The sequence below is a fragment of the Paramormyrops kingsleyae genome, chromosome 13, assembly GCF_048594095.1.
Source record: "Paramormyrops kingsleyae isolate MSU_618 chromosome 13, PKINGS_0.4, whole genome shotgun sequence".
Lineage (NCBI taxonomy): Eukaryota > Metazoa > Chordata > Actinopteri > Osteoglossiformes > Mormyridae > Paramormyrops > Paramormyrops kingsleyae.
In genome coordinates this window covers 15,769,909-15,794,149 of record NC_132809.1, presented here as the reverse complement: position 1 = coordinate 15,794,149, position 24,241 = coordinate 15,769,909, and the positions used below count along the sequence as shown (strand labels likewise).

General features: G+C 44.9%; 1 protein-coding gene across 3 annotated transcripts; it reads right to left on the bottom strand.

Moving 5' to 3' along the window:
• Positions 1-1,168: 1,168 nt before the first annotated feature.
• On the bottom strand, positions 1,169-24,241 carry LOC111859899 (AN1-type zinc finger protein 6-like). Of its 3 annotated transcripts, none has more exons than XM_072698269.1 (6): positions 24,125-24,241; positions 5,000-5,157; positions 4,562-4,679; positions 3,964-4,055; positions 2,417-2,533; positions 1,169-1,997 (listed from the first exon to the last, which is right to left on the bottom strand). In XM_072698269.1, coding segments are annotated over exons 1-6 (636 nt in total). In that variant the 5' UTR covers positions 24,127-24,241; the 3' UTR covers positions 1,169-1,848. The 3 variants fall into 3 exon arrangements, with proteins under 3 accessions (XP_072554370.1, XP_023698807.1, XP_023698806.1); XM_023843039.2 differs by lacking the exon at positions 24,125-24,241 and adding an exon at positions 8,568-8,721; XM_023843038.2 differs by lacking the exon at positions 24,125-24,241 and adding an exon at positions 7,565-7,665.

Genomic DNA, 24,241 nt, shown 5'->3' with positions numbered 1-24,241 from the left:
CATGGTGATCACCGTCGGAGGGCCGAGAGACGCCTGACTGCTGCAGCTCAGCAGGAGCTCAAGAGGGGCTCAGGCAGAGGCGGGTGACGGGGTCCTTTCCGGAAGCAACGGATGACACATTGTGCCTGGGTAGGACTCCTTCTGCACTTGAAAAGAGTATTATTATTTTTTTTTTATCAGATCCGGTATTTTTAGACAAGCGGGCGATTTTTAAAGTTGCACTTACCTCATCCGACACATGCTGACGGCTGGAAAGCTGCAGTCCAGAATAGTAAGATGAACCAAATCCATTTCTGCTTAAATAAACATGTCTCCTGTTAGAAACGTGAACATCACATAAAATTAAGTCGCTATTGTCGAGTATGCCTGCTTTATCATCCAGCATTGGAGCTTTAAACGATGCTCTGATCAACATTTGTTACCGTTAATTTACAAATATTTTGATTAACATGAACGATTGCAGCATGTGCCTGGTATATTGGGCAGTACAGTACGGGAAACACCAATTTCTTTAAGAAGCGTAGCAATATTTTGGATTCGATTAAACTCATGAACAACTGCAAAAGTGCCTTCATATTCTCTAGTTATTCAGCTGTGGTTGGTAAGAACTAGTGAATATATTTATGTAATACTGGAACGTATATAGGCCAACCTATTATAGGCATTATCATTATTATTGGAATGTCACACTATTAAATGATAGCGAAGACTGTCATATGATTGTGACTGGTGCTGTGTACTGTGACTTGTATTCCTTGAAAGAAAGAGAGAAAAAAAAGGTAAGTTATGAATTGCGGGTTTTTTCGCCCTCGTTTGACGGACATTTTTCAATGTCTATAAGCACAATCAATAAGGCTCGGTCAGTCACAGCGCGGCAGATCACGCGCGCACACACACACACACACCTCAGGGTAACACGCCATCGGAAGCGTTAATGTTATTGATATGTTTGTGAATAATCAGATTATAGGACGGACTTGGACACATCACTTGTCAGTTATTTTAAGCGAAACCCATTTGTCTGCTTTTGTAAATAAGAAAAACCTAGGCGTACGTCTTCGTCTCGATAAGACAAAGGATCATTAACTTTGAGTGGAGATGTCCCAAGTGTACATAATCATACCAACACTTCGCGTAAATGGATGAAATTCATGAACTCGGCAACGAGTAAAATTAAAATTAACTTTATTGAGATCAAAGTTATGCAGTGAATTAACTAACATAAATACAGCACAATTCTTTCGGGTTATACATCTTTTGTGCATTCATATAAATGAACTATATTTTCCCAATAAAACTCACAGCCAACAGTGAAATGCAAACAGTCTAGTCCATACCGCTCACGCTCACGCACACACACGTTCATCTCTCTAGATCATACACAGAAAATATGCAAACGTTTGCAAAAATCGTTTTGTTAATGTAGAGCAAAAAGGATCAGCCACACGCATCTGAATACATTCAGTGATAAATACCTATTAGTGCCTTAAAAACACTATCAGAAAAAGTTGTGCTGAAATATAGGAAAACTATATACACAGTACAAAGTAAAGGGGCGGGGGACCATGCAATCTTACCCACATCGAATTTCAGTCTCTCTGCTGTTAAAGTTAAAAATGGCAGGAAAATCACATAAACCCTATTAGGTATCATATGACACGACTCACAAAAGAAACCGTGAAAGTGAAAAAACTTCAAAGGAAACACTTTGAATAAGATGTTCAAATAGGCATTTTTTTGAGGTGACATGCATGATTTAAAGGGCCGGAAGGGGGGGGGGGGGGGGGGGTATTGCTGAGATCTCCATGAAGAATTTAATCTTGGAGGGGGGGGGTTGGGCAGACATTCTCAGATCTTCTGGATTTTCTCTCCGACGACGACGGGGTTGTCCTTCCTGATCCTCTCGGCGCCGTCGGCCTTGTAGTCGAAGGTGCAGCCGTGCATGTCCGAGTACCGGTGGATCCCGCAGAACATATTCCCGCAGCGGCAGTCGAAGCCTGGGTACGAGGCGCACAGGGGTCAGCTAGGCACCCTCCAGCACACGCTCACGGATGGCGACCCCAGTCCCTGCTCATTATTCCCCCTACATTATGGTTTATAACATTTGAAGCAGCACACATGTGAAGAGGAATCCCATTAACCTGGCCTGTGACCCAAAGCACTTTTACTACATTTACCATTAAAGCAGAAATGTACCATCTCACTCCATTCCCATCATAAAATACGTTCAAGTCTAGACGGAGCAGCAAGATGAGTCTGCAGTAGGCATACAGGCTTCTTCTAGAAGGCATCTGTACCCTGTCACTGTAGGTGCGTCACAGGGGGAGCAGCAAGACCCAGACCGCGGCACCGCTAAATGACAACGCCGCGGCAGGGTAATGCGCGCCGGGGACTATGGAGCAGCCAGAGCACCGACCTGTGAGGCCCACTTTCTTGCGGCACATCGAACAGCGGTTCCTCTTCTGCTTGGGTCTATCAGGGGACGGTTCCTGGCCCTCCGCAGAGCCCCGCTCTGTGTTTTCTGGCACCGATGCTGGAGGGATAGACACAAAGTCTAGGTCAGGGGTTTCTCCAGAAGAGTCCTGACCAGATGTTTACTTAAGTTCAGTCATACTTTCCATCTAATCATCTTTCAAGAGCTTCCTTGTCTTCTTTGACCTGACCTTCGGAAAGGGGGGAACCCGCCCCCCCCCCCCCAATACACACGCTCAGATAAACAGCTCACTCTCAGTCACCATCTAGTGGCTAGCTGGTACCTTGCCCTGATCAAACTGGACTTTTCCTGCTTTCTATTACAAACTTTACAGCTAGAGATTCACAGATGGTTTGTTTGCAGTGTCGGGAGTAACCGAGTGGAAAAATAAAGTCCACAATGTGCAAAATGGCAGCATGACCCAGTCAGCCCTCTGACACACCGAGCACGTGCATAGGGGAGTATATGTCAGCACAGACAGCAGCTTATCTGAATGAGCTTATCTGAGATGAAAAGCTGTAAAGGAGAATTCCACTAAAGTAAATATGTACATAAAGTTAATTCTGTCCCAAGGCTCTTAAAGGACTTCAATTTTATTTCAATCAGGTATTTCAGGATCAAAGACGACGGAAATATCACTGAAACAAGCCGTTTAAACCAGTCAGCCTTGCCCCGGGTACCACAAGAGACTGAACATCACCTGTTTGGCAATGAGGGTTTGAGAGGCGTCATTGTGGGGAGATACGGGTGACAGATGTTTTACTGCAGCTAAGATTTTCCATTTATAGAAAAATCCCTTTCTAGGAATAGCAATTTTCAGCAAATATTGTAATACGTCACCATTCAGCTAAAAAAATTAAACAAGTCCAATTACTGCCGACGTTAAGCAAAGCCTTCATGAGCAGAGGCAGCTTGTGTAACAATAAGTGGTGGCAGTGTGTAGACCTGGATATTCTAGGACTAATCCTGCTGCATACATTTATGAATTACATTCATTTACAGTTGAAGTAAGCCCAGAAGTGGGCAAGATGTACAACTTTAATTTAGCAAATACATAAACTTAAGTGGCGTTTGTTTATTGTTTGGATTGTATTTGGTGAAAAGATGTGACTGCAATAAACATAACGTCATTATAATATTCTAGCATCCTTGAAATTGTAATATAATTGAAAAAAAATTATCACTCAACACAAACTAGTGACATGTCGGTCCACTCCTTGTTAAAAACCACTGAAAACAAGGAAAGGGCACCTGCGAGAGGTGATCCCCAGCACCAGGAGCCTGTTTTTATGGTCTGCAACACACCCACGGCTATTCAGATACATCCCAGTCATCCTGTTGCTACACCTGGCTCCCGCCGGCCGGTCAAGGTGTGCACTTAGCTCCAGATCAGTGGCACTTCAGCGATAAAATTAAAATTAGTAGAGGCCATTTTGCAAATTAAGCAGGACATTACGCCAGCGAAATGAAGAATCGGGAAATCAGGGTACCCTGTAAATGGTCCGTTTTCGGCCTTGCCTTGTCCCCCGTTGAGTCGTCCTCTTCAGAATGTGTAACAGACGCTTGTGATAACAGATTCTGGCTGGATATGACACCAAAAAAATCCAGGTGGTTTTTGTTAAATAAAATCGGAGCAGGTCTACGGGGCGGTACCCACAAAGTGAGTCACATTTTCAATACACATGGTTAACCAGTCTGACAAATCAGGATGGAGCAAAACACATGGAGTCTTTCTTTGGTTACAGGTACATTTCTGTAGTCAACAATAAGTTGGTGTGGCCCATCTTGGAAATCTCTCTCTCTCTCTCTCTCTCTCACTCTCTCTCTCTCTCACACTCTCACACTCTCACAAACTTCTGGAGAGGGGAGAGGAGGGCAAGATAACTAAATATCAATAAAGGAAACAAGACTGTCTCCTGTCATGGTGAAGATCTCGCAAACAGTACGGTAAATATTCATATTCATATTCATACGAGCCCAGGGGCTTTGCAGCCCCCCTGAGGGGGTCAAAAGCAAGGCAGAAACGACCAGAACCTTCTGGAGTCACCTCCGGATGAGCCTGACGGAGAGAAGGCAAGAACAGCGTACCTGCTGCTGGTCTCCAGGGTGGCAGTTGCCGAGGGCGACGCTGGTGCCAGCACCAGGACGCCGCTGTCCGTGCGAGGCGTGGCCAGGGACTCCCCCAAAGCGCTGACCCCGGATGAGGCTGTGGCAACACAGGAAGCTTTACGGAGTGACCGCCAGCAGGGGGCGTCGCTAAGGAATGGGATCTCCACCGTGACCTCAAAGTTATATTTGCAGAGCTCTGAGAAGACCTTTGAATTTATACCCCGTGGAAGGTACCAGAATTGCTGCAGCCCACAGGCAGTTAAAGACAACACAAGCTTGGTCCATTTATTTAACTTCAGCCAGGTTGGCAGCAAGCATCTGAACTGAAGGTGGATGGCAGTTATCAGAACAGCAAAACATCTGCATGAATGCAGCTTCATTCCAGCTGCCTTGGAGCAGCGTCTTAGGAAGGCCTACCTGAGGGACTAACTCTGCCACTGCTGTTCTGTCTTTGTAAATAGTCCTTATAACACACCGAGCACATCCCATTGGTCCGGGGGTTCCCATAGAAACCACAGCCAGTGGTACAGAGCATGGGCCCCTGCGTCTGGTTGGTCTCCTGAGCCATGTCCCACCTGCGGAAGCCCAGAGACGACAGTCAAGCACGGCAAAAAGGTCACACGAATCGGCATCAGGAACCACGGAAGCGGGCAGCGTGGAGAGGGGCTTGTAGGGCCCGCAACAGGCTGGGAGAACCCAGCCAACCAGAGCATGGAGAGAGCGCCATCTGCTGTCAAGCTAGGGGGAGGGCCGGGTAACACAACCCTGCTCCAGGTGGGCCTGCTGTCAAACTGGCACCGAGAAGCACAGTGAACGTACTGAGCAGTGAGTCATGCTTGTTTCCACACAGAGATGAAACTCATTTGCTAGCCCTCCTGTTTCATCTCTCCCAAAAATCCCAGTTAGCAGTTCTCAGGGAATCCTGAAACAGTTGATTCACTAAAGCCTCTTCTCAGCCATTTATTCATTCATAGGTTTTATTTGAGTATGTAAGATGTAACCACATCCAGGTTTCAGGGTTTCAATTTGCAGGTTTCCAGACACATTACTTCCAAGAGAAGCCCTATGGCTCTTTCTTGGAGAACCAGCAAGTCAGTCAAGGCCTTGGTTTCTGAGCATCACCACAGGACACCATGTGATACTAGTCCACCCCTGTCCCCCCAGGACGAAAGGGAAGGACGGTCATGAAAGGACGATACTGAAGAGCCTCAACCCACCCCCCCAACCCCAGAGGCACTTCAACTATAATATTCTAATATTTAACAGAGGGCACTTAGCACACTTCATAAAGCTACAAATGACATCAGCACAAAATTATTAAAAAGATCAAAACTGACAGGTCTATATTTTCGCGAAAACAGCCGCTTGCATCTGCCTATAACATGATGTGTTGCTTTGTTGTGCATAGTGGGTACAAAACATGATGAAATGTAGTGACACCCCCCAGTCCATATCTGCCTGTGTTTTCCTAGAGAATCCAAGTTGCGTGCCACTGCACGCAGGTGTACCAGCTCTGCGGTAGCCTTGCTGGCTGCGTTATTGCCACCGTGTGATGGCACATGCACGCAATGGCAGCGCTGCTCCACATGAGCCGACGCACGTGCGGATTCAGCACAGAGACAGTCATCGCGCGTATAGCAGGAAGACTGACCCTCCTGGACCGGTCAAGTCAGGGGTGATACTGCACAGCCTGATGACTCGAGCAGCTCCAGCGAGCGCAACGGGAAAAGACTGCAAAGTCAACAGTCAAGAGTCATTTAGTTTGTTCTATTGTTTATTTAGACTAAGAGAAAAGGTATTAGGTTATCCAAATACTCACGAACAAAAACAGACAATTACAATACCAACCAATCACAGAGTATTAATACATTGAAGCAAATAAATTGCAAGGAAACCAAATCCATCTTCTCATCCCCTAAATGCACCAAACCATATTTAAAATGCAGACAATTTAACATCAACAAAATGTTCTGAAAGGATTGTAATAGGTTCTACAAAAGTTTAATTAAGCAGAAGGCAGGAATCAGGATGAAGTGAGTGTGCTCATGTTTATTTGATTAAATGCATTTTTTCCTCTTAATTTCTAGCAATTCCTGACAGACAGGATCAGCTGCAAAGCCGGATGTGATGTTTGTATAAGCTGGACACAAAGCACCACGTTTTCTATATTTAAAAATACTTACACACACACACACACACACACACACACACAAAACAAGACCTATAATATGAAACCACATCCAAACTAACAAACCATAAAACCTGCTGTCATTTTTCTGGTCACACCTGTTTTTGAATCTCTTAGGAAATGCAAATGCAATCCGACAGAATACCACCAAAAAGTACAACAGTAATGAATTGTCGGGGGCCTTTGTCAACGAAAGGCTTTTCTTACTCACAGAAAACCCTTATCCATCAATAAAGGGGTATCAATCCAGGAACACCATGCCACAGAAGCCCAGTTTATGACAAATGCCCATTAATACGAATACAGCGGCTTCAGTAACGCCGGGCGCAGCACCACAGCGGATTTGACGGCAGTATCCGTGGGGGCATTTGATGTCCTAACCCGCTTAAGGAGCAGCGGATCCGCATTTGGAGGCAAGATGAGAATGATATGGAGAAGCTGGTGGGGAAGCAGGGATGTGTTACGGGGGGGCAGACAGCTAGCCCTACGAGCCGCAGCAGAAAGAGGGACAGACACCGAGGAACATTCGCCGCATTCTTTTTAAGAAAATACACGACGTCTCTGCAACTTTTTGCTACCAAGCCCCAGTCTATCTATCGGCACCGACCACCAGCCACCGGTCCCGGTCCCTTCACATCCTTCATTTCCTTCCAACACTACCCTTTTGTTCGACTCAGCACAGTACAAACATATCGGCAGCCGACGTACGCTGAGCAAAATGTCATTCTCGGGCCATGCTTGATAACTATCGCCTTTCTAGTACGTGAAAAGACACCTTTTCGCACCGAACTTACCGACGGAATCGTCCCCAATTTCCCCTTTCTACTCTTCTCTTCTTTTCACTATCGAGTACAACTCAACAACTTAAGGTAAAAAAAAAAAAAAAAAAAAGGCAGGAAAAAGAGCTGACGCCCACCTAGCTATTATTGGCTGCTATTACCAAAGACCACGCCCACGACACAGTTCATTGATTAACCCCGATGTCAATCATCACTATAATTTTTATCTTACAAGGTTGGTTGAGAGGAAAAAAGGAAACCTTTTAAACATCTTACTATAGTATTTTAAAGAAAAAGTATGTATTATTTTATAGGGAGACAAAGATAATGTTGTGATATACCGTTTAGCATTACCTAAGTGTTTTTTTCAGTTTTTTTTTTTTTTTTTACTATTCACAGGCGATTATTTGTATTAAACACGCTTGGTGGTGCAATTAATTATTTATAAAATTTCTTTTCTCCCACTGACGCCATTGCCCGGTGCGAATTACAAAACAAAAACCTCTTGCTAACTGAAAAATGTCAAAAAGTTACTGTGGGTATCCGTTATTGCCACAGATTAAATTGCGATGTCGGCTAGTCCCTTTGCCACTTGCTCGTCACAGATTGTCTGTCTGGGGTCTGAGATAAAGTATCACAGACCCAATCCAGTTTGAAACTTAACAGATTAACTTTGTTGAACATAAACGGTAAACATATGAGAGATAGTTTTCATGTCAGTCCTTAAATAAACATTTTGGCCGGAAAATGTCACACCATACGCCTACAATGGAAGCCAGTTCACTCGAGGCTTCCATAAAAGAATTAAACAAAACATACCTAGGTTAAAGACCGACAGAGTAAAAACAGAAGAAGGAAAAACAGCAACGCTATAATTCAGCAAGGTAACGCACCGATAGCTATGAACACTGCAGATACAGCTAAGAAGTAAAAAAAAAAGTTACTCTTATACTTCCGATTAAGTTTAAAAAGAATATCGTTAACAATAGTACAAATGAGACAATGCAAACGCACTAACCTTTGAATGAAGAGTTAGTAATTTCAAAATGAACACCTTTGCTGCCGTGTCTCCTCGTTAGGGTTTAACCCCCCGATCTAACTAAGCGCCTGTTTGTCAATTTCTGTCACCCCAGCCCCCACTGTCACCTTAGCGGTGACGTAACAAGCTCCTTGAAAGGAAATGGTATCGTTCCGTGTTACGTCACGGAGGACGTAATACGTATGTCAAACCGCAAGCAACGAAACCATTCAACCCACTCCTCACAGATAAGTGGTTTATTATTCTGCCGTTTGCGTTACCGCATAGTTTTAAAAACATAATCTGATAGCGTTAATATATTGTTTAAAAATGTGTATCGTTTTTTAAAAATATTTACCTTATACCTCGTTCATTTATGAACTTGACCCACCACAGTAACAAACTTGTGAAAGAAAGCATCAGTAACTATGTCACAAATAAATTACGTTTTTATATATTACATTTATTTATTTAGAAGAAGCTTTTCTCCAAAGCAACAAATGAGGATCACAGAGGAGGATCAGCAATTATGGTTAATGGCCTTGACAAACAGTAATACAATCACGCTGCAAGTCACAGGATTTAAATCCAAAACCTTCAGGACATAAATATGGATCCCTAACTCAGTCCCTGAGCGACCATCCCACCTTTATTCAAACTAACATTCTCCTGGTTTTAAGTGTGTCTTTTTCAGGCGCACTGGTCTCTACTTACAGTCGAAAATTATGCAGTTAGGTGACCTGACAACTAAAAAACAATCATGGTGTGTGCATGTGTTTGTGATGGTCAGGGATTCTGTAAAGAGTGTGGTCCTCACCCTGTGCTTCCCAGGATAACCTAATCCACAGCTATAGAGGTGTGAGGCAAAAGTGCTACTCAACAAAGCACTACACCACTCTCAACACACCAGAATGGATTACACTGTTTATGATAAGCATTTGGAAGATGGATATGTAAAATGGATATGTAGATAATGACATCACTTTGGCGTTAGCAGTCTGTTGTAAGGCGACCGATTAATGAAATGTGTTTAAATCCAATCTAATGTTAATTGACATTTTGCAGAGGCTTGTGAGTAAACATCTCCCTTGCCCATGATAGGCAGTTGGAAGATGAGCAGATGAGCATTACAGTGCCACCTATTGGTACAATGTAACACAGAAAACCACTGAAGGAGTCCAGTATCCTGTTTTCATCCATTGCATTCTTCTAACTGCTTTTGTTTGTCATGGCGACAGTGGGTGGGGGGAGAGATTGGGGGGTTAGAGCCTCATGTGAAACCTTCAAAATGTGAAGCATTTTAAAATACAGGTAAAGGCAATGTGCTGTTATTTCAATTTATTCTACACAATTAAGCTACAAACATTGATACAAATGGGGAAAAAATGCTAGGAATTTTGAAAAATCAAAACAATTCATTAATTTAACTTGGAAGCAGACATTCATTAACAGAACTTTTTAATTAGCTTATCACACATCCCACAGGGGTGAGAACAACAGATGGAAGGTCGCTGTCTTGTTCACACGGTGGGGCATTGAGGAAGAGGACAGACTCCTGTATGACCGATAGGGGGAGCATTCTCCGAAAAAGTCCCGATTTTTAAATTGTATATCTAACTGATAAATTACACAGTCCAATTTAGCCTGGTTGAGAACATTTTAGAAGGTGTGCTGGATTTATTTGAGGGGCGGCTTAGCAGGGAAGCATTGTTGCCTCATATTTCCATGGTCAGCGTGATGTTCGCTTGCTACTCCTGTATTTGCAAGTGTTGCAGGTGTTGTAGTGCGTTCAGGCTAATTGGTATCTCTAACTTGCCCATAGTGTGTGATTGTGTATGTGCCCATGAGACTTGTTCAGGACAAATAGCTGATTGATTTATAGTTTCAACTGAAATATTCAGTACTGAAATACACAGCCAGTCTATGACATCAACCAAGATCCTTCGTTTTCAAATGCGGTGTAACTGTAAATAAGGATGAAAACGAGTCTATGTACACATATAACCAGGAGAGGGAGCTCTATTACTATTTTAGATGTCTTGGTCTAGCCATGCAATAACAGAAAAACATGAGGGTCAGTACTGAAATGGCAAGAAAACATAATTAGTTTATGCAGTAAATAGTGAGTATAATTCCTCAATATGTGCAGGGTTTGTATTTTTTCGCCTATTATCTTGCGTAAAATCAAGCCATTACCTGTATAGGAAATCATATCAGTCCATGATTCGATCGGCTGTGTAGGTGTAATTTTAAAAGCTAATTAAAAAGTTACTGTAGAAACAGCTGACCACGCGCCTGCAGCTGTAAACAGATAGCGCCTGTGCGTAAGCGACTCCGCGGTCATTGGGGACGCGCTCCTCCCGCTCCTTTATTAACCAGGTCAGAGAAACATGATAAATTCACTGACCGTCTGGACACAGCTGTAGGAACCGCTGTTTTATATCGAGATGACTTTGTAATGAAAACACAAATGACCCACGGAGAGGCAGATCTATACTCAATCTGGGACCTTTCCCTCTCTCTGCCAGTTCTTCATTTTGTATTTTGAAGCTTCCGAGTCTTTAAATACACGGAAGCCTGGACTGCACCCAAATTGCCACTCCATTTTTATGTGGAGTAATTATTGTAGGTTGACCTACATACTTAATTTAACTCCCACAATCTTGCTTTGTAAGACTGCAGTCTATGGGGCAGCGATGAGCGGCTCATGCATTCAGCAAATATGATCCCGCTGGGGATTTTATTGGTCCAAGAACATGTCATTCCCACCAGCCAGTCCACCCTAAGGCATCTCCTGCGAGTCTTTCTTCTGGTAGCAACATGGTTTGCGATGATACTTCCCAGTGGACACATAAAATCACAACCAATCAAATTCAATATTTCACATTCGTACAACATAAATGACATAAAGAGCTTTACAGAGATTTTCCAGGTGGAACTGAAAAGCCCATTAGCAAATTCAGGAGCATTAAAAAATGATTCACTTCTAAGATAATATCTCAGTAATTGCCACATATAAATTCGAATACACAGAAAGGGACTTGCTAAGCATGTGTGCTTTTATCCGACTTGCAACCATAATTATATTGTACTATAAGTACCAGCCCTGACCTGTTTAAAAAGGAAGGCTTTCAGAGCGAGATCAAAGGGATGGTAAATGTAAGATGTAGGAGTGAAGTTCATGAAACACGGCCTTCAGGGGCTGTAGCTGGAAGCAGTGAATGGATGTGTGGAGTCATACTTCCATTTGTATGCAGCACACCGCCACCTGCCAGCAGGCCCCAGCAGGGCCAAGGCTGTCCTGTTGGGGGCGTTAGCGTGTCACAAGCTAAGGGAGAAAGCTGGGAAATAAAACAAGCCCCTCCCCCGAGATCATGCGGCTGCCAGTTTTAAAGACAGCTACCATGCTTCACACATCTCCGACCACAATGGGGTGTGGCTCCGGAGAGTGCCCATCCCCAAGTATGAAGGGTGTCTCCCCGGAACCATGGCCAGACTCTCCCCACCAGTCTGCAGACCATAGCAGACGATTGTGACATGGGTAGTGAGGCTCGCTGCAGCTTCTTTGGGACAGTGCCTATTATTTACATTTATTTAGCAGATGCTTCAGTCCAAATCAAAGCCTGAAGTCAGAGCTCAGGGTCAGTCAGTATCCAGGGAATCAAAGCCTGAAGTCAGAGCTCAGGGTCAGTCAGTATCCAGGGAATCAAAGCCTGAAGTCAGAGCTCAGGGTCAGTCAGTATCCAGGGAATCAAAGCCTGAAGTCAGAGCTCAGGGTCAGTCAGTATCCAGGGAATCAAAGCCTGAAGTCAGAGCTCAGGGTCAGTCAGTATCCAGGGAATCAAAGCCTGAAGTCAGAGCTCAGGGTCAGCCAGTATCCAGGGAATCAAAGCCTGAAGTCAAAGCTCAGGGTCAGTCAGTATCCAGGGCAGGTGGCCCTCAGTAAGTTAGGCCTGTGTCTGTGAGCAGAAGGTCACCAGTTCAAATCCTATGCTTGGCAGAGTTACCACATCTCTGTTGGGCCCTTGAGCAAGGTCCTTAACCCCCCCCCCAAAATAATGCTCCAGGGATATTGGATGAATGGCTGACCGTGTGCTCAGACCCCAAGCTTTGCTCTCATCTGTGTGTGTAAAAGGAAGGAGCATTCCTAGATGGACCCGTTCTCGTACAAATAGCAGATAAAGCTTAATAGCAGGGCACCTGAAGTCGTTGAGGCCAAGGGCATGATTTGAGGACCCAAAGGTGATATAATTTCTGGCCGTAGGAGTTGAACCCATAACATTCTTGACACGGTTCCCTGACCCACTGTTTTACAGAGACATGATTGGAGGAGATAAGGTATACACTTGCTGTGATTGGTGGTGCTTCAGAAGGCTCCTCCCTCAACAGCGGCATTGGTACTAAGGCTGATGCTCTGTAATACTCTCAGCCACTCAGCAGGCTTCAGAGTATCCAGGACAGACAGTATGTGGGATAACAGCAGTAGCATAACAGATTAAACCCCAGGATGATTGCTAAAATGTTGAGTGGCGTACGTAACCACGGGTATGTTGGACAGATGACAATTCAGGGCCGATAATCTTCTGCAGACTGAGCTGGATTGTACCACCACAGCGGTGGATCAGAGGTGTGGGCACTGCACACACCCTGTACCAGGAGACCTGGGCCAGAGAGCCGCCAGCGTGCTCCACTTACTAAATCCGTCACAGATGTGACTTTTTAAAATCCCTCCAGCGAGCCGCTCGCAACTCAAGGTGAGCCTCTGAGACATCAAAGAGACAGAGCTTGCGTCGTATATTTATGTACGTCATAAAAGTCAAAGACTGACACTGAAGGCCTTTGGTTCCGGCCTCCAGGGACGGGCTGCAGGCACCCGGCCATCAGAACCAGCCAGAAAATGTGATTATTTACTCAGGCAACACTGTGACAGATCTGAATGGATCCTGACAGCATCTCCTCAACCTTGTTCCTGCAGCATTACAGTGGAGCAGAGGCCTAAAGTGTTTTTTATTCCCCCCAAATAAATGTGTATTTATGGACTTAAGTCATAAATAGTTTGCCATCAGCCCCCCCAGTAAAGACCCAGCCCCCTTATCCATTTATCTCTACAGTACCTACTCCCCTGCAGTCGAGGGTCCTTGCATTTTGCAAGGGGACCATGGATGAGCATCAACTAGATAGACAGGATTTAAGCTGATTAGGACATCACCCTCTCTGGTTCTGCACCACGTAGTGTAATGGGGTCCCAGGGGCCCCCTGCAGGACGACACCATTGGTTGGGTCGAGCTAAGTACCTGCATTTATGGCTGATACCATCAGCCTTCAGTTCAATTCGGTTCTTTATTCTTGTCCTCATACATCATACTAATTAGTTATAGTTATTATGCACATTCAAAAGTACTTCAATTACTTTGCCAATTACTGCACATAAAAGTAATTAGTTACTAGGGAAAGTTACTTTTGTGTTCTCTTATTAATGCAAATTTACCCAGACACGTTACTACCAACACTGGTAAAATGTAAACAACATGTACAAAATAAATATGTGCCATAGTACAAATGTGATAAATGGTATGTGGGGGAGCAGTGTGTGGGGGTTACGTGTGAGAGTCCTTTAGTGGTCGGGGGCTTACATTTTATTTGAGGGGGCATGAATAATGTAGTAGTACATGCTTACTTATTACTTAAATGCATTAAGTAAGCATGTACTACTACATTCAAGTAAAGTTACCGTTGCAAGTTTAGCCTGGTTACTGCACTGGGGTAAAACACTGTTCTTACGTCTGGTAATGTGTGTTCCAACAGCCCGAAAACTTCTACCTGATGGCAGCAATACAAAGAAATGGTGTCCAGGGTGTGTTATGTCTGTGGTTCTACCTAAACAGAAGTAGCCACTGGATAAGTACAGGGCTTCCTAAGTTATGATTAGAGAGAGAGAGAGAGAGATAGATAGATGGATGGATGGATGGATGGATGATGTCTCCTGGCTCATCCCCAGGAGCTCTGGGAATCCTATGATGTTCTATCTCAAAACCTCTAATGACTAAACACAGAGAAGACCCATCCAGCTCTGTGCTGTGCATGGAGGGCAGGATCTAGCTGATCAGAGCTCAGTGTAGATTTATTAGTTTTATTTAGTAGTTTTATTTTAATCCATGTTATTGGACATATTGGTTTTCTCTCTACTAAACATCTCCTGACAGCTGAAACTGTGCTTATCCCTTATTCCAGCATTTTGGTTTCCAATTTAATGCCTTCGTGAAATTGGAGCCTCTCTACAAAGCACTGAGAGACTGGCAGCAGGCTTTCTCTGATCTTGCCTAATTCATTTTCCGTGTTGATTCAGCCAACTGCTGACGCATAGACACAGACACAGACACAGACACAGACATAGACACGGGCACAGACACAGACATAGACATAGACATAGACACAGGCACAGGCACAGGCACAGACACAGGCACAGGCACAGACATAGACACAGACACAGGCACAGACACAGACACAGGCACAGGCACAGGCACAGACATAGACACAGGCACAGGCACAGACACAGGCATACACGCATATCCCTACCCAGCCGTAACCTTAACCATACGGTACCAAACAAAATACAAGACTTTTGGCATTTTTAGTTGTTTGCACTTACAAATTTTTATAAAATTGAGTTTTTCTTTGTGGAGCCTGAAAAAATAACAGGATATTATCACATTGTGGGGAGATTTGGTCCCCACAACCTAATATATACATCACACGCACACAGACACAGACACAGACACGCACAGGTTTGTAATTACAGTGGTACCTTGGTTTACGAGCATAATTTGTTACGGAAATATGCTTGTAATCCAAAGCACTCGTATATCAAAGCGAATTTTCCCATTAGAAATAATGGAAAGTCATATGATCCGTTCCACAACTCAAAAATATTCATATAAAAATTATTAATAGAAAATATAAACTACATAAAACAAATTAACCTGTGCTTTACCTTTGAAAAGAATCGTGGATGGTGTGAGGGAGACGAGAGAGGAGAAGAGGAGGGTTATTTTGTAGAACGACTTAACGGAATCACTGCTATCTGTTGGCTCACTGTAATCTTTTTCTGTTTGTGCGACTTTAACAAGGAACCCATCCAATGACAGCCTCTTTTGCCTCCTTTTCGATTTCGCAAAAATGTGGACATTGCATTGTCGTTAAACAGATTCATCGCTCGCACTGCTACGCCCTTATTCAGATGGTGCTTTTCTACTAAATTTTGACTATACGAGTGAGGCATGCCGACCGAGACCGAGCATGGGAGACGATTACCCACAATTCCGCAGCGTGAGAAAGTGAATAACCATTGGTTCAGTTGTGCGCTCGGCGTCAAAACAAGAAGCGCACGCATGCGCTTCCGGTTTTGAAGCCGAGCGCACGTAAAAACAAGAAAAACAAGCATGTGTGCCATATGATTTTTGATGATACTTGGCGCTCGTAAAGCAGGACTTGCTCGGTTTCCAAGTCAAAATTTATTAAAAAATCTTCTTTTCGCTCGTCTTGCGGAACACTCGTAAACCGCGTTACTCGTAATCCGAGGTTCCACTGTATATGTTTGTGGGGACTCTCCATTCATTTCTATGGGGAAAACTCTAATCCCAACATGATGGCCTAAAACCCTAACCAGCCCTATGCCATACCATGTCACTTTTGGCATTTTTAGTTTTTGATTGCATTCATAGATCTTTGTGGGGACCTGAAATATGGTCCCCACAACGTCAAATTAACAGGTTCTTATAACATCGTGGGTAACATTTTGTCCCCACAATGTAATATAAACATAATCTACACACACACACGCACACACACCACACGAGCCATTACCTTCTAGCTGAGTGTCTTTCCACTCGAGGAGATATCATCAAGGCCTCTAACACCATGCAGCCCCAGGGGTGGCAGATAAATGGTGAATCCTGTGCTTGGACCCTTTACTCTAAACTGTATATATTTGTGTGTGTTTGTCTAAAACAAAGAGAGCAAGGTGAGATATGGGGGGGCTTCACAGGATACGCTCACACACCATTCACTCATAATACTCACACACACACATCTATAGGCAATTTGGACTTTGGGGGGAAACTGGAGTACCGGAGAAATTGCCACAACGAAATGGGGAGAACATGCAAACTCCACACACATGGAACCATGGCTGAGACTCGAACCCAGGTACCAGAGGTCTGAGATGACAATGCCAACCGCTTGTGCAAATGGCATCTTTTTACTTGGTTTAGGTTTATTCTACACCTGGACTTTGTGCGTGGGGTCTGTGCGGGGGGTCTGCCTGCTCTCCCTGTATCACACTGGTCTCTCTCACAGCCTGTGACTGGGAAGGTATGTACCCTGCGAACTGACATCCCGTCCAGGGTGTATCCGAGCCTTGAGGTCCCTGCAACCCTCACTATGATAACTGGTTAGAAGATGGATTCATGGACAAGTATCTGCAGAAGCAAGGGTAATGCAACATTAAATGTGGATCTTAATAATGTTAGCTTCCATTCTGCCTGGTGATACCTAACAGGAACAGCCATATACAGACAGCCAGTCACCAGTGCTGCTAATTAAAGACACACATTGACTTAAAAAATCCATCTAAAATCAGTTAATGCCATTATTCATATCAAATGAGTTTTTGTGAGAAAGCCCCTTGGACCTTTCTGAGGAATGATTGTTATTTCATTACAGTTTCTAAGGCTGTTCCAGGCTATATCTATGATACAAATCGCATTAATGCATTTCATGTATCGGTGTAACGAAAGTTCAATAGTGAAACTGGCACTTTTCATTTGTGAAAAAAATACAGCCCAAAAAAATAATAAACAGGCTACATTACAGAAATGAAAATGGTGAAAGAGTGTAATGTTTAGCAAAGCTCCCATGCAGGCAGGGTCCTACCTCCAGGTGAGCTAAAACTTCCTGTTTAATCAAACACTGTGGGACCCTGGAAATGATTCACTAAGAACAGGCAGCTGAACGGCCAGCCCTCAGCATGAGGGGGCCTCATGTTGTCACCACAATCACTATGGCAGTGGCCAGATTCACAGCTTGGTGGATCTGGCTATAGCTATGCCAGCAGCTGTCACTGTACACCTTGAGACATGGACCGGCATACCCATTGGTCATGGCAGAAGAACTTAACCCAGAAGCCTCGTAAAAACAGTCAACGACCTGCGTTGGAAGCAGGACAGGAAGAAGATTCCGTCACAGGTTCCTGCACACCTGAGAATGCGCAGGACCTGGGAATGTAGGTAAGCTTTTAGTGCCTGAGCCAGCCAAGGAAGAACAAACACAAGCTTGCACTCTTATTACTGCGATTCCAGTGCATTTAGTGGTAAGACTTGATAAATGGAAGCTTGATTAAGAATTTAAATTCATGCATGAACTAGATTTTCAGTCCAGCGATTGGCCTAGTAAAATCTTTTTAATGTGCTTTTTTAGGTAATTCCCCAAGCAGCTGATAAAAAGATCCCTGGCTTCGTGCACAATCCAGACAACAGACGAGAACACGCCGCACGTCACCAGTAGCCCTTGGCGACTTAGAGCTCAGCTAACGACACTAGGAGTCGGTACCATGCAGCCAACAGAATCTGACGCCATTAACAGACAGGACCACGGACCAGGGAGATAAGCAGCCACGGCGGAGTGTTTTACAGGACTTTAAGTTTGCATACTGTGAGCCTGCCGTGGTGACGAGTTCTATAAACACCCTCCACATAACTGCATTATAAATGTCCAAAAGAAATGTCACGATGCACATACATTGTGGTTTGTTGCTAGAATACAAACTAACACGCTTTCTGCAACCATTTAACTTCTGTGCTCCCAGTCCTGTGCATGACACTATTCTGTGCGATATGAAAGAGAAATTTAAATATTCAGACTCCACAAAGGGACACCTCTGGAGTCTTGCTGCGCTTGCTAACTCCCCAAGCGCTCATAATAAGCACGCATGACATGCTGTGGTATTTCAAAATGAATTATAGATTAATTTACATAAAAGTTTCTAAATGGTTCAATTGTGTCAATGATGAACATTATCATGCATTACGTTATACCTTATGAATGATAAGGTTATTTATTTTAAAGAATTTAAAATAATACATTTGTGATGCCTAGAATCAGAGGGTGTTATTGTTTGTTTGTGTGTTTGATATTAGTGGTAATAAACTGTATAGAGTGTATATAACTAAATATTGATGCCACTATGTGTTCAGCTTCCTGTTTAATTTTGAATGATAGCTGTAATAAGAACAGTGGACCAACTGTTTTAAATCCTTATAAACAAAGGATTCCTGGTCCAGGGAAACCATTGTGTATTCCCATTCTTTCTTCCAACCAATCTGTTGAAGAATTAGCCTAAGACAGGGGTGGCCAATCTTGTCCGCAAAGGGCCGGTGTGTATGCAGGTTTTTGGGATAACCTGTAGGTCAGCTGTTCAAACTCAGGTGTGAGGACTCTTCAGCCAATCAGTCCTCTAATTAGTAACCTAATTAGGGAGTTGCAGTGAAAACCCGCATACACACCGGCCCTTTGCGGATAAGATTGGCCACCCCTGGCCTAAGAGGTCGGCACAAGATCAGTTTTGCATAGTGGCCCCCGAAGATGGGGATAAGGAAAGCCTTTCCTAAAGAGATCCCAAACAGTGTAAGATTGTCACACCCCGATCGTGGCGATCTTCCTGTGCCACGCCCCCCTCGTTAACCTCATGTGGATTCCCAGTGTTTATCAGCTGTTTCGAGTTGTCCTTACTAGTCCGGTGTATTTAAGTCCACATCAGAGTTTGTTTCCCTAGTTCTGTCATATTGTTATGCTGTTTGTTCCTTATGCCCCGTCGTTTGCCCATTAAATCCCTTTATTTTACCCCAGTCCTTTTCTCCTTTGCCTGCTTCCCTGGTCCGTGCCTCGTAACTCATGACAATGATGGTCCTGGTTAAAGAAAAGAATCTGAGCACCTTGCCAGGGAATAAGCAACAACGCCTTCACAGGCAGAAGGTCGCCCCCCCCCAAGCATATGCCAGCAAACATGCCACACCCCCTTTGCATTCCTGGCACTTGGACCCTACAATGTGTGACCAGAGAGCCGTCACAGCTGGAATCAATCACGCATTGCATAGATTAAATGCCAATGCATGCAAGATGAAATGGTTTACTTCAGTCTGCATGCTGTCAACTGGATGCCCCTGGGTAGTTTGCACAGACTGGCCACCAAATGGACGTGTGTACTTTGGGTCTGCGCTGGCATGTCGGCCATCGTTGCGGGAAAACATTGTAATCCTGGGCACTGGAGCTTGGACGACTGTTGGGTTACTTTTGCAGTATCGTTTCCATTTTATTTAAGTGATCACTCAGTACTGAGGGAAGAGGCTAAACAAGCTTAATTAACACAATAAATAATTAATTTGGGTGCTTAAATGCTCTGGATGAAAACAGCCCTCCAGGACCAAGGTCTAGAATTGGCACTCTGGACCATGAAATGCAAAGCAGCGTGCTTAGAAAACCAAAACATTGTATTCTCAATATCCTCGATGGCAGAATCAACAAATACTCTCAAAGCTCTGGGCCTTTGTGTCTTTATGGCCCATTATTCGTAATCAGAAAAATGCTCAAGCCGTTGTTTATAAGTGAGTGGTGAGGAGAATGTGGCCAGCATTTAATCACCCTTAACTGTGTTTGAAAAATGATCGTTCTTGTGCAGCATCATGGGAAATAAAGCCTACAGACAGCTGAGCACATGGAGCTGACAGATTGATCCCGAACTGATTGCTTCTGCAGGGCTGTATAACGCAGCGAGTGCTGAGGACGGATGGGGGACAGGGCCGATTGCCGCCGTCCCCCTGAGACATCGCCGGCCAGGCAGCGCTTAGAGGGGACCATGCACAGCTCTCACACCGCGTCCTTCACCACTGAACATGTCCTGCCACCTACTTTAGAGGAGAAGTGGAATCCGCGCACACAGCATGCCGCATCACGCATGAGGCGTCCCCGAACACCATGGCGGGGGACGGCGTAACCCTGCGTCAGCCAAGCGGCCGGTGAGCGCAGAGGACGGTGACCTCATGCCCTCCACCTCCGCCTTTGTGCAAACATCGGGGGCGGCAAAGAGGTGTCATTGAAAGTGTGATTTCTACCTGCGGGGTGGAGGTGACCTTACAGCCCCATAGTACCTGCCTCTCCCCCATCCTCCTGCCCCCCCCCCCCCAACCCACCTCCACACTCTCCCCGGCTCCAGAAGCAGCCATCGCACAACCATGCAGCACTAAATATAAAATTAACTCATATTTTCTCTAGGTTTTATTGGCTTATATACTCACACAGTCCTAATATACTGTCAAATGTATGCAGTGGAACATGGACGGAGGCAGGGACCCCAGCGGAGGTGCTGGATCTGCTCTGCTCTGCCAGAGTGATAATTAGTGAGATACTGCATCTATACATCAACTGGTCTCGAGGTTCATTCAAAAAGAAAAGTCTGTATCAAGCAGAAAGTCATTGACACGCTCAGAGTAATATGTGCAGTCAGACCTCACACCGAGAAGTCATGTTCACTGTAGGTATTACAAAAACACATTGTTACAAGAAAAACAGCCAGGGGGGGAGAGTCAGTACAGATGTGTCTCTCATTAATTTGCAAAAGCCAGGCTGAATAACTCATTAAATATCATTTTACTACGTGACTCCTGCCCCCAGAACTTGAGCTTCATGTTGTTGGAGTTATTCAGCACCATGTTAGGGCTTCCAGAAGGCCAGCCGGCGCTCTCTGCCTCATTGACGCATGGGTTAGCGCTTCACTGGACTGGGCAGACATACTTAGAAATCACTTAGTTACTACTGAAGTACAAATCATGGACAAATTTAGTCGCTACTTGAGATAAAAGATGCATCACGATTGAATGAACAAAACATGAGATCAGCATTTCACTTGGTATTCATTTCTTGTCCCTTCAGTAGTTCACAAGAGTTTATAGAATTAACAGATATAGTAACAAATATAGTAACTGCTTGGGATAAAACATGCGTCACGATACATTAATGATGAATTAACATGAGATCAGTATGTGACAGACTTTTTGACAGTTTGTGGTTAATTAATACATAAGTAATAGCATAATGCTATATTATTTGTGCCCCATCGTGTAACGTGTTACCAGTTAGATGCACTACGCTGCCTGAGGTTAGCTTCTCTGGGGGGCTTGTTCTCTCACGCAGCAGCCGTCAATCTCTCGGCCCAGAGCAGAGGCGCTCATTCTGGGTCCCTCGCTGTGTAAGTGACACAGACGCACCGCTGCATGCTGTCGCTTTACCTGAAGAGCACCTCGGTGTTTGAGCCCCACGTTTGGGACGTTGACCTGAAAAGCTGGCAGATGTGGAGCAGTGGGATTAATGAGTTAATCCTGCTGTGGGATCCCATGCATCAAGGCAGCGGGGAACCAGCAGGGCCACTTTCATCCCCTCCCCAGCTCTGCTGCTGGAGATGCTGGCCACCCCCACAGATCCTGGTGGTTTATGCCACTCCCTCAGTTCAGCCCCTGCCAGTCGCGCGTCCGCACACACGCCAGCGCCAGCGCAGCTCCTCAGGGGTGAATAAGCTCCAAGGTCGCCGTTGCCCCGGAGACGGCGGTGCCCTTCGTGCGGCTCTTCCCACGATCCCTTGCTGTGTGTGAGCCCCAACTGTTCACTTCAGTGTTCTTCGGGCTGGCAGGCGTCGCCGTGCTTATGAGACGGGCCGTCGTACTAAAAGTGCGGCAAGTGCCACCAGGGCAACTGCTGTTGCACCATCGAAGGAAATGCTAAGTCTCTGTGGCACTAAACCAAGCATATGAATAAGTTAAACTGCGAGCTGCGACTCACTTTGAATGAAAGCTTCTGCCTGACAAGTAAACAAAGAGCATAACATAATGGTATGACGGCCACAGGAACAAGCAGATCCAGTAGGTCGAACACGGCGGCAGAGTCTCTCTGAGCCTGAGTGCTTAAACAGACGGGGACTTCGACACCCTTACAGGAGACGGCTTCCTGAACAGGGCTTCACTCCCTGTTCTTGCAGACATTTTGTGACCTAGTTTTTGCTCAGCCTAGAAAACCAAGAAGGGAAGACGCCGTGCTGCATGAGCAAGGCCGAGGTTTCTCTACAAAAGACACGGCGTCGCAGAGAAGTGGCTTCGTTGGGAGCAACATGCAAAGCTGTCAAATTCATCCATCCACAGACAAGGCCATACAGTGACCCACCCCACGCTGAGCGTAACCAGTGATGCGCTTACTCCCGGCTGAGTGGGATGGCCCCTTATGAAGTCTGCAGGAAGTGACAAACAGGAAATGGACTTGTGGTGTGTTAAAGGTTAATACTGCCAGCCTACAGCCAGCCAGGCTCCTCAGACCTAAGACTGACCATCTGTGTACTGCTGAGGGCTGGAAATAGATTTTCAGGCTCTTTGTGCTGCTGTTGCAGTAGCCGAAATAAACCGTCGGTTATACGCGACCCCCGACTCTCCCGTTATACTTGCATTTGCCATGCCAGCTCCTTTGATTATCAGCCAAGCTCTTTGTTCCACAGCAGAGAGTGAGTCTCTCTTCCCATTTGTTACAATTAGCCACAGACACAGGCCAGGCTGCACTGGAGGGGCAGAGACAATGACCCTCCCTCGACGGCAGTAAACAACCCGCCATTAGAGAGCGCCCAGCTTGGGGAGGGTGTGCGCTCCCTCGCAGCACTAACCCACCATTCTGCTCTGCCGCTCTCCTCTTTCACCTCAGGCGCAAGCGGTCAGATGTGTTTCTCAGACCGAAACAAGGTCGCCTGTTTGTCCCACAAGCTGAGCCAAGGGCCGTTCGGCATTTGAAAGGAGCCTTTTTTTGTAGCGCATTAAATCAGGGCTGCCAAGTCTCACACATCTGGCGTGACACTCACGCTTTCAGACTCTCACGCTCACGCAAGTAATCTTACGGCAAATCTATATTATTCCATTATAAACCTAAAATTAACTGCATAAAAAGCGTTGGGGAAGATTGCAAATCCTATAGACTATTAAAAAAATAATAATCTGTTACATGCATGTAAATGCGTGTGCAGACTAGTCCCGAATTGAAAATCTCACTCCAGCCAGCTGACTAAAGTCGGCATCCCAGACGAAAAGATTAAGCTGGGAACGTGAAGCGGGCCGGTAGCCATAACAGGCGAGGTTTTGCTGACCAGAGCCGGAGAATGTGTCAGAAAAGGCGACATCCCTGAAAGAAGCCGTCCTGCAGCGCTCCGTGCGCTTACTTGTTAAAATGTCTCATTCCAAAGACATGAAAACAAACTTGATTTTTATTAGATAAATCCCTATCTGCATCATTCAATATAATTTGTCTGTTTCAATACTGACAACAAGCTCAGATGTCTGCTGATCTAGTCGCTAATTTCTTCTCCTCGCATAATATATTGAAAACATTAATCTGAAAAAAGCCCTAGCCACCTGAAGGTGCATGCTGAGGCAATACAAACATGACAAACGCTTCAGCTAATCAAATAAAGGAGGACTTACATAACCTTTATGGTACATCTGTTCCTCAGCTTGGCAGAATATAACTTCAGGTCTGCGGTACTTGAGTTCTGTTATCATGAGTGAACATTTTCTCGCGTCATAAAAACCTTTCATCTA